The 11,701-nt window shown below is 38.8% G+C and overlaps 1 protein-coding gene across 1 annotated transcript; it reads right to left on the bottom strand.

Annotated features, from left to right (window-relative positions):
* Positions 1 to 331: 331 nt before the first annotated feature.
* Positions 332 to 10,408, bottom strand: tgm2b (transglutaminase 2b). The gene is made up of 13 exons (XM_054616626.1): positions 10,347 to 10,408; positions 7,394 to 7,573; positions 6,142 to 6,360; positions 5,165 to 5,283; positions 4,611 to 4,739; positions 4,272 to 4,449; positions 3,969 to 4,101; positions 3,377 to 3,480; positions 3,033 to 3,275; positions 2,439 to 2,714; positions 2,185 to 2,345; positions 1,688 to 1,824; positions 332 to 835 (listed from the first exon to the last, which is right to left on the bottom strand). The coding sequence occupies exons 1-13, from the start codon at positions 10,354 to 10,356 to the stop codon at positions 688 to 690; spliced, it is 2,037 nt and encodes a 678-aa protein (XP_054472601.1). The 5' UTR covers positions 10,357 to 10,408; the 3' UTR covers positions 332 to 687.
* Between the last annotated feature and the right edge of the window lie 1,293 nt (positions 10,409 to 11,701).

Raw genomic sequence — 11,701 nt, forward strand, 5'->3', positions numbered from 1 at the left:
CAAGCGCTCTACCTCATGTGCCACAGCCGCCAAATATACATTTTACAAAAAGTTGACTTGTTTTAGGCCATAAAAAACAGCAGTACAAACTGTACAGAGTAGCACTTCAGTTTGCAAGACTCATTACCTAAAGACATCCCAGGGCTTTTCAAATGATTTGTGCCCTGGAGGTACAAGGAGGGAAGTAAAAAGTTTGAATTGAATACAGTATGTCACCCACATGTAGGGTTGAATGTGGTAAAAAACTTAGACTAGCTCTTTTGATCATGGTTGTTCGGATTGTGTGAGAAATCTGACTGGTTGAAACATTAACACAAAAAATCATGAGACATGTGTAACAACTCTTTTAATCGTGGCACTTTAAAAGTATAAAAATAGTACATAGTAACTAAAATGCTCACCATCACTTCAGATCACCGCAAATATTCTGTTAAAAGCTATGCATGCATTTGTTCAGCCTTAATGAGTACAAAGCGTTCACATTAACCTATGTATGCCTCTGAATAAAAATAGATACACATGAAGCCATCAGGATATACAGTGAGATTTAAAAGTATTTGAATAGAAAAGCTTTTTATGTATTAACCAAAAGCATTCGCTGCTCTTTAGATGGTTAAACGGTTAACAATTCTGACTTAAGAGTAACAGAACTGCTGTCTATTTGACTGTAAAGGTTGAAAAGCTTTATTATCCAATAATGACATTGCGGTAGCCCTTGACGTGACACAACTTGTTGCTGTCGAAGTCGACCACCAGCTTTCTCAGACCAGAGTGGGTGGGCGTGAAGTAAATTTTCACCTTGGCATCTTCCCCCGGTCCCACTGAGGAGCCAAGCCTGTAAGGTAAATATTTAGATATTTGTGAAACAGGTATTTATTACAGTCTTCTTATTGCATAGATATTTAGATGATCGATTACCAATGACTTAGGACTTGTGAGAGTTTTGCCTATTTATGGAGACGATGCGAATGGAGCTGCAGTGTTTGAACTCAGCAGAGGATTAAAGGATATAAAAAAGAAGTATTCTATTATAAGAGTTTCACTCTTTTCCTTTTTTTTACACACCAGGGCTTTGGCCGAAAAATATCACTGACGATGAAAACACATCATGCAGACACATCATGCATAATTCATGCTTCAAGCATTAAAGCAATTGATTGGCTTCTCCTTACTTTGGTCACTGAATGAGATCACACTATACAAATGAAATCAAAAAGTGATTGAGCAATAACAAGCCTTCTCACTGGTATTTTAATGTATTCTATCCTCATTTCCTGTCTGCTCCAGTAAACCAATGTACTGTATTTTTTTCTTTACTATAGGGCTCCTGTCTTGACTACAGGGGTACATCCAGCCAAACATCTGGATGCTGCACCAAGACCGGGGCAACAAATCATAAAACACAATAACACATATCTCAGAGTTTGGAAACCAAACATTTCCATGACACAAATGTGATCATTTTTAAAAGGCCAAAAAAGATTTGTCATTGTAAAAAAGTAAGAATGATGAGCTAACTTGTTGCTTTACGTCCTTTCACTTATATTTTGAATGTTTCTTGCTTCTTTGTCTTGGAGAGAAAATGTTCAACTGATTTGCTAAGTTGTGTTACATTGTCTTTGATTTATGGCCGGTCAGTTGGTGGTCTGTGTGAGTAAATACTGATCATCTGTAGTAATCATACAACCTCTCAGAGATGACTTGTCCTGCAGTGAGATTGGCCCCCTCGATGCTGAAGCAGCAGTTGTCCAGTGGCTCTGGCAGAGGGTTTTTGAGGGTGATCTCTGCAGCCAGCTTCCGATTCTGCTTTGGCTCACCCAGGATCTGCAGAGCACAATCACATCCAGGTGTTAGTTAATGAAAGTATCACAGGAAGTATGATACAGTTTTGCTTGGGTCAAGCTTTGTTGATACATACTGTGGGAACAGGTGGTTGGTGTTACTGTAATACTGTAATCCTGTACCAACATAACCGTGGGATGGCTGATACTAAGCTTTTACGATCAACCTCAGAATTGGCCCTTGGCATGGTTTTAGTGATTAACTGGCCTTTTTTCACATTTCAGTGCTTGTTATGACTTTGAAATTATATTTAATTGGACTTTACACAAGTACATTTTTGGGCATTGTTAGTAAAAAGTTGTCCTATGTCTATATCTCTAGTTTGCACTTCATAGTACTCACTCTGACTTTGATTTCAGGATTCTCCAGGACAATGTTTCTCACTGTCAGCGTTGTATCTCTGGTGGAGTAGTCCATCAACAGAGCTGCCAGACGGATTAAGTTGTCCTCAGTGACTAGGCCACCGTACTTAGAGTAGTTCAGCCTTAGTGGAACTCGCCTCTCTAGAAGAACACACAGTATTATTAAACACTCACAGTGAAAGGGCGAGAGCATAATGCATCCACATGTAAACCCCACACTGGGACTTGGCTCACCTGCTCCTGGTGAGAGTTCAACATTGAGCAGATCTTTAAAACCACAATTCTCTCCCAGTAAGCCACTGTAGGACACGGCGCAGGATCCAAACACCAGGCGGCACTTCTTCTCGCTTTGAGTGTTGTTTGTGACCACAGCAAATACATCAAAGTCACAGCCCTTCTTCATGTCTGATGTGACCTTGATAGTGAGGTGTAGGCCTTGATTTTGCTGCTGCTTAAGCAGCGCGTTTTGGTGGTTAGCCTTCTTGAAAGCCTCACGCTCTTCATCAGTGTCTAGAAATATAAAAATAAAAATCACACACTGAATAAAAATCCCCAAAATTGTATTTCTCTATATTTAACATGACAAATTGCCTCTATAAGTAAAGGAGCTTAAACCCAACCCCCTTAAAAAAACTGCTTCAAGAGTAACACAAATACTGACAGGGAATGTAAGAATTCACACAGCAAGTGACCTGAATGTAACCTGCTGGTAGAGGAGGTTTGTATATAGTTTTAGTAATAATATACACTATTTATAGATAGGACCTGCTCTTGTGATGATAAGTAAGGGTTATCTACATGTGCAGTATATACAGCAGTGCTCTCTACCTTCGGGGTATTTGTACAGATGAGTGATGTCCTCTCTGGCATCGCTGCCGACACTCTTAGTGCTGATCTTCTGGCCCACCTTCGTAGTGTTAGTAGTGACTTTTGATGTGCTGCCGTCTTTTTTCTTCATGATGGTGATGATATCAGCGTTGACCTCAGCAAAGACAAACGGGGCGTCGTACTTGAACGTGAGCTCGCCCTCTTTGATGGACCTGACAGAGACAGGGCCACAGCAGTACACTCCTAAGGGAAATGGGAAAAGGGTGAAAACAAAGATCTAGCTGGGTGAGGATATGCCTCGATCAAAAAAGGCCTCATGGGTTCATTAATGAACTGTTCGTTACCATTGCTTTTCTCCTGAGGTGTAGGGTCACTGGCCTGCCAGCCGTTAAAATCTGATTTTAAGTCAGGCCTGGTCATCCAGTTCTCCACCCAGCAATGATAGTTCCTATAGTAACAAAACACACCATCAGTTGGATACATACACTTGATAAACTTTCTGTTTTTTCAATAAAGACTTCTCATCACTGGACTTGTTCTGAAGTCATGAAATGGCGAAAAATGTCCATTGTAAAATGGAAATTCATAGTCAATATTTAAATCAGTGAATCTTCCAAACTACAGTATTGGAAAGTACATCTGATTGAATACTGTTCTATTTATTCCATAATAACTATTTGATTGAATATGTGGTCACATTGCCATATTTTAGGTAGGGCAATATAATAAAGTCTCAACTTTCTTACTCTCACTTTCAAATTAGAAAAGTAGTCCTGACAATCTCCTAATTTTACACCCACATCTCTCTACGTAATGTATCTCAATACACCTTTTTTCTTCAGAGTATGTATTGTTAAAACATTTAGAGTACATTGATACTACATGGCCCTGTCTCCTACTGCGGTATTAGACACTGTACATACAAAGTGTTCCTACCAGACCATTTCTTTGGATTTAATGAGCTGTCCATTTTCGTTGATGTAGCATTCAATCACCAGGTCGCTGTTGTTGTCGTGGGCTGACAGGTAGTTGGTGACGACTCTGCAGGGGATGCCAAGGGCTCTGGAAACTAACAGGGTATAAAAACAACTTACATGAGTTTTACGATATGAAGAGGATGAGCAATATGTATATCATAACTGTGTGTTTAAATATATGGTGTTATGTTGTGTCTGTTTGAGTCAAATCAAATGTGTTTTCCAGTGATAGGCCACCAAGCTCCACCGCTCCCTATCTTACTTGAACAGGCCACTGCAGCAAACACCCAGCACTGTCCGTAGCGAACAGGCTGACAGGCTTGTGTGTCCCAATTGCGCAGAATCTCCACACTGCCCCTCCAGAACATGGGGCTGACACCTCCTTCATAGCCATCTGTCCATTTTCCCAGCAACACCCCTTTGTCATCATTACAATTCACCTAACAGGCAGAGAAAAGGAGTGTAAAACATGTCTTGTTCATATGAATTCCAAACTGTTTTATGTTTGCAATTACATCATCGGTATTGCACACACATAAAATATCTATGCAAATAAAAACAGTAAAAAGGATGGAGATATCGAAAAATGAATATAACTTGCCATGGCACTAAGCACTCTGGAAACATAAATGGGATTTCTCCTCCCTGAGCAGTCCTTGCCAGGATTTTTCAGACATTTAGGATTCATATCCAGAATCCTCAGACAGATGTCCAGGATTCCACTTTCAAACTGTACAGAAAATACTGCTGATTAGTTGTTTGTCACTGATACAAGTATAGAGGTGGAACATAATCAAAAGAGAGATTCAAGCTTAGAAATGTCCTATTCTAAACGAGCGAATTAGATGTGTAACTCTGCCGTGCTGTAAAGCTCAAAAGCTGCACAAGTATTGCACTGCTGGTGCCAAAATAATCAAAGTGTATATCAGATGTCAAAGAACAGGCTGGAAACGATAACACTTTATCAGACCCAGACAGTCAGATATGAATATCTCAGTTAATTTCAATGTCAAATGTTCAGAAATTATTGCCTGTATGCACTTATGTACCCCATCATTTTTTTCTGTTATCAGAATAAGAGTGTTTTAGACTCCTTCACCACACTGTGGGTGTGAGATGAAGTGAGCCTGACAGCGTCAGTGTTGGTGTTGGTACCTGGCCAAAATTCCAGGGAGTTGAAATGGGATATGTGTAGCTGCCTCGATAGATGATTCCACCCTGAGACAAGACATACTCTTCCAAACTCTTCTCATTGTCCATGTATACTGCATCTCCTGTTGCCAAGAGACATTGTGATATAATGAATGTCCTAATGCTTCTCCTCCTAAGTGGAAAATGACTGGTAGAACATCAGCCTTTAATTTCTTGGGGAAAAAAGACACTAATATATTGTCTTCTTACCCTGCAGTTGTTGGAGTTTTTTTCATATAATTTTACACTTCTAGTTAACTTAAAGGAATAGTTTGTCATTTTGGAAAAAAACACTTATTCGCTCTCTTGCCAAGAGTTATATGAGAAGATCAGTATCGCTCTCTTATCTGTCCATTTAATATTAAACTACATCCAGAGGTTAGCCTAGCTTAGCATTAAGACTGGAAGCATGGAGAGACATCTAACCTTGCTTTGTCCAAAAATCAGCCAAATGACACCTGTACTGTAAGTCCACTATTTGCTGGTTGCAAAAAGGACTCCCGGTAAACAGCATTTGAGGTAATTATACACATTGGTATCTGTTTTGATTAAATAAACGAGATATAACATGTTCATTCATCAGATTTAGACATGCTAGTAGGCAGATTTTGTTATTCTCGGGCAGAGCCAGGCTAGCTTTTCCCTCTGTATCCATTCTTTATGCTAAGCTAAACTAACTGTCTGTGACAGTTGTACAGTATAGATTGGCAAAAAAATGAATTATCATATTTCCAGATATTCTCAACTATTACTTAAAAATCTGATTCTTATTACATTAAACTACTACTATTTCCCTATATAATCCCTGCAGCACTGCCCCTGAATTGCTGCTGTCAAAAGCCCACTCCAGAATGAAACATGATCATCAAAGCACTCTGTAGCCTAAGACGACTGCACAAGATCCACTACATGACAGCTTGACGTATGGTCTGTTTACCCACCTGTGCACCAAGGGTTAAAGAGCAGGATAAACTCGATCCGCATTGATCGCCCCACTGTCAGCGTGTAGCGGCCTATTGGTGCGTCTGGTGCGGAGCAGAGGGACAGGGCCACCATGTCCCCGGGGGGACTGGTGACAGCGGCACTCCAGCAGGAAGTGTCAATGTTGGCAGACAGACCAAAGGAGGCCCTGGTGCCGTACTGCTCAGAGGGTTGTGGACCTACATGTGAAAGAGAATATGGTAGAAGCTCTGAGACTGCATGTGGAAAAAGCCTAAGGGGTCTTGGTTAAACGTTTGTGTCTTGGGAATGGAAACTCACAGGATACTTTTTCACTGTTTTCCTAACCCTGCTTCAATTCAGTTCAAACATCTCTGGAATCTCGTCTCATGCATGGGCAGCCTAACTGTTTAATGACATTTAATTATGACCAGAGTTGTTTGGGAATCAAGTCTCGCATTGTGACCTCTATACAGAATTGAATTCTGGTAAATTACGTAAACTTAAAATCATCTGTGTTCCCAAACAAGTCCAAATAGTCAATTCCTTCACATGTTCAACCTGGTACAGCCAACTAAACCAAGGGAAGGCCGCTTCCTTCTCATGTGGTGCGACTTTAAACCAATAAAACATAGTTGACTTCAAAAGGCTGCTGATAATGTTATCTATGATTATACACATGCTTTCCTGTTGGCAAGCAGAACTTCCTATTAAGGATTTGATGGCATGTAACAGATGTCTTATCATACTCTCCATGAGAACATTATCCAAATATGAACTGAGGAGAAGAGACAGATGGTTTTCAGTGTTTATAGTTGAGTTGACAGCAAATTCATGAGCAAATAGTATCTGGGGCTCCCAACAATAACAGCTAAATTCACGAACACCCGCAGAACAATAAGGGAGGAGGTGAGATTAACAAAGGAAAAATCAGAAGAACATCATACAGCTACTGAAAATGTGTTCCTGGTGAAAGCCAGTTGCAGTGTAACCTTTAAACTAAACAAGGGAAAGTAACTTCCTTTTCCTTTCCATCAACATTACCGCTCCCTTCCCCTCTCATCTCTGAAATCACAATAGGTAGCAAAGAAAATAATGTCTGCAGAAACACACAGTGGGTTCAAATGTGACTTCCCTGAATGAGAGGAATGTTTTGGTCATTTACTGCACTTTTCCAAACGTCCTGAAGCAGTGCAAATTACATAAATACTAACAGAAACCCACATACTAGTTCTAAGATATATATGTCTCTACCTGTCTCTGCAATGCAGTCAAGAGAGCTGACTCCTGGCTGGTAGATTCCGGAGCGAAGGTACAGGCTGATTGTGAACGGTTGGCCTCTCCTCAAAATCAGACGATCTACACCGTTGAGATCAGTGCGATGGTCCAGGTTGTTGAACCCGCACTCCAGGTCCCATCGATCAATGTCCAGTGCTTTAAAGAGGAGAGGGCATTGAAAAAGCATATAAAAAGTTAACACACAGCTGTATTAGAGTATTTTTAAGTTACAAACACATTTCAAAACTTTAAGTCAATACACAACAGACTTTTGTTCAAGAAAATGTATCAAATGCTACATAGCATTTAAAGGGTGTATTTTTATATTCATTTGGAAAGTGCATATACATCTATTTTAGCACTCTTTAAGCACTATTCTTAGATTTCATTTTAATTTAATACGAGGACAGTGTATATGTTTATGGAGTACTTTAAATGCCACAACATAGGCATGATGAAGTGCAAGTTTTAAAACATATAGCTGTGTATAGAATGAGGGATATTTAACAGAATTTACAAGGACCAACAATTACAAATACCTTTTTTTATGGCAGACTTCTGGTGAATTAACCAGAAAATGGTGGATAACTAGAGGCTGGATTTCTTCATGTTGTGGCCCTGTATGTGTTTCTTTATATTTTATACTGCTTTCCAAGCTACAAACTGATGTTTTTAATATTTATTTTTTTTCCTGGGTGATTTAATGATTTAACAAGAGGTAAACACAGACAGAGAGTCCCTCCTTGTGAAATGTGCAAACACACAGCCACTCCTTGTCTCCAGGGCACTTTGTGACTAAAAGAATCCCACCCTCTGATTTCCTGTTTGTAGGAAAAGCAAGGGTTCAGCATATAAAGCCTCCATGGTCCTCCTGCTCCATGACATGTCGAGAGGTTAACCTCTGTCCATATATTATGCCTTAGTGTTAAGAAAAGCCCAGGAAACAGGTTGTAGTGTCAAGGCTAGACTAGACTTGGGTAAACAAAGACTTAGTTGCAAAGACTTCCTGCTGTTTTACATGAAGACCGTCATTCCTCAGCATTCGTCATGGCTCTGATGTTTTACTTTTTCTCCACCTTGGTTCAGGTCATAATTGAAGACATGTTAGTGTAACCAATTCGGGCAATTGCTTTAAAGACGGCAACGCTACGTATTCTATGACAGCTGGAGATTGTAGTCAGAGGATCATGAGAGCTTTGCTGCTTAGCCTGTGCATGCGCTCCAGTCGTTTAGCTCACATTTGATCCGCGCAAATTTCAAATAAATATCACAATTGTATTTGAGCACAGATGAACAGATTGAGGAACCATCTGAAGAAAGAAACACTGTATCTCTCTTGGGTCGAATAAAATTGTCCTCACTTTTGAAGAGAGAAGTGAGAAGAGTTTTACTGCACTTGCACCTCATGGCGAGGGAGTCCAATAAAACAGATCCTCAGCTTACAGAATGTGAAATCCATTACAAAGATTAGTAACACATGAATGTCCGAGACACAAAACATTCCGAAACAACAGACTAATGGTGCAATTGCAAACTGATGCCATGCTTTCTGTAGTGGTTTAAGAGTCTCTTTTTGGCTTCTTAATCGATATAAAAGAGAAATTACTTTGGATTTGTTCCCAAACCACAGTGCAACAGCATGTGTTGTTCAAGGTGAAGGATTTTTTGGAAGCAGATGGTGTTCATGTGTGATGTAAAGCCAAACTGAATGCATTTTATTGCAGCTTGCAGTTTCTTCTGTAACTTGTAGCACTGTAATATGAAAAGCATGGGCAAAGATTCCTCAGCCTTGACCCAGCCCTCCTCGCTAATCTTTAAATGTTGGACACGCCCACGCCTCAATCCCACTTCACCAACTACGTATGACCCACACACTGAGGGTCTGTCTCAGTAAACAGCACTGAGGCCAGCATAAGTCTAAAAAAGGAAATTTAAACAAGCTCTAGCTGGTGTCAACTAGTCACCTTTACAGTAAACACTATTTGAATCCTGGAAAAACAAATATGCTCCCATTAGAAAATGAATGGATTTTTCAGTCTTGCAGGTAAGACCCTTGCTGACTTTAGAGCTCCATCAAAGACACTTTAAATTTCAAATAAATGCTTGTCAACTTCCAACAGCTGGAAAACAGGTGACACAGATGTATATGCCTAGACACACAGGTCAAAGACATATTTACAACCCTTGAATGGTATTCTAGGCCACCCTGGAGTTTTGACTACTTTCTTGTTTCGAGAGTTTTTGAATGTCTTTAAAAGGTTTTAAACGTAAAATATTTGTAGGGTGAAGTGTAAAGATAGGTGCCCTGTAAAGACAGCAGCAGTTGACTGGCAGGGGCTACAGCTGCTTTCAGCTGCTATTTTAAGGGTCCCAGCAGGGCAACAACAATCATCTGCTCAAATGTCAGGGTGAAACATTTTTCACATTCATTGGCTTTTAGATCTCTGATGAGATCTTAACAGAGTTACTCCTGCAGCTGTGAAACCAGCTAACACAGGGTGATGATATGTGCAGGCTGTGATAGCTTTACATGTGTCACCTTTGTTATTCTCAGACATCATGTCTACAGCATGCTCACAGACATGACTTAGTGAAAGTTTGCCCTTCCTTGTCATAAACTCCTCAGTATTAAAAAAACGGAACACTGAGCATCAAAATACACCCAGTAAGACTAAAAGTTGCATTAAAACAAACTATTCCCATATTAGGAAATGGTGGGAAGAAAACATCAGAGCAAAGTCCTTGAGGGACTGACTTGTGGAAAAATATGGATTATGTCCAAAAAAAAAAAAATCAACATTCAGGCCATGTGTTTTATACCAGCTTGTAATAAACCACAACCCAACTTATTTTTAAATGGCAAATACTTTAACCAAATTTGACCAACAATTTGTGTGCTACAGATAAAAGTAATCAGGATACAACTTACCTTGAGCCATGACTGCTGCTGTGGTCTGTGCTGTAGTGAGAGTAACGTCTCGCCTTATCCCATCTTATTTGTAGGTCTGACGGTGGGCGGGACTCGACCCTATGCCGCACAGATCGCACCCCTTCGTGCGTTGTAACGTCTGTACATCCTCGGATGATTCAATGCAGAGTCATATTTCAGAACGATGATTTCTGGGGCTTTGCATGGTTTCCAAAGAAATGTACAACTTCCTGACATCCTGATGAGCAGTCGAGCCAGAACAAGAGTGTAGAGGCGCAGAGTGCACTATCATATATCATATATCATATATCATATATCATATATCATATATCATATATCCTATATCATATATCATATATCATATATCATATATCCTATATCCTATATCATATATCCTATATCATATATCATATATCCTATATATCCTATATCATATATCATATATCATATATCATATATCTATATCCTATATCATATATCATATATCATATATCATATATCATATATCATATATCATATATCATATATCATATATCATATATATCATATATCTATATCATATATATATCATATCATCATATATATCCTATATATCCTATATCATATCCATATATCATATATCATATATCATATATCATATATCCTATATCCTATATCATATATCATATATCATATATCCTATATCATATATCATATATCATATATCCTATATCATATATCATATATCATATATCCTATATCATATATCATATATCCTATATCATATATCATATATCATATATCATATATCATATATCATATATCATATATCCTATATCATATATCATATATCATATATCATATATCATATATCATATATCCTATATCATATATCATATATCATATATCATATCCTATATCATATATCATATATCCTATATCATTATCACTACCAGTCTTTACAGGGCACCTATCTTTACACTTCACCCTACAAATATTTTACGTTTAAAACCTTTTAAAGACATTCAAAGACTCTCGAAACAAGAAAGTAGTCAAAGTTCCAGGGTGGCCTAGAATAACATTCCAAGGTTGTAAATATGTCTTTGACCTGTGTGTCTAGGCAACATCTGTAGCAAGCCGAAATTTGCTAGGGGCTAAGCTAAGGGGATGTCAAACCATTATCAGGTCATCTCATTGGGTGCAGTTCATTTGAACCAGTAGTCTACTGAGTTTAAATGGGTTTTCCAATAGTTAAAAGTCGAGTCTGGCGATATTCTGCATTTGTGTTGTTGTTGTCAACAAACCCAATGAAAATATAAATCTAATTGATCCCTCTAATGAGCATCTGTGTATCAAAATTCCAAAGTTTATTCATC

This window comes from Anoplopoma fimbria, chromosome 17 (assembly GCF_027596085.1).
Source record: "Anoplopoma fimbria isolate UVic2021 breed Golden Eagle Sablefish chromosome 17, Afim_UVic_2022, whole genome shotgun sequence".
Taxonomy (NCBI): domain Eukaryota; kingdom Metazoa; phylum Chordata; class Actinopteri; order Perciformes; family Anoplopomatidae; genus Anoplopoma; species Anoplopoma fimbria.

What these genes read in the sequence shown, in the direction of transcription:
- tgm2b (XM_054616626.1), bottom strand. An exon ending in ACCTCAGGAGAAAAGCAATG is followed by an intron (nt 3,276 to 3,376) that starts GTAACGAACAGT and finishes CATTTCCCTTAG; the next exon opens with GAGTGTACTGCTGTGGCCCT. An exon ending in TCTGTACAAATACCCCGAAG is followed by an intron (nt 2,715 to 3,032) that starts GTAGAGAGCACT and finishes TTATATTTCTAG; the next exon opens with ACACTGATGAAGAGCGTGAG.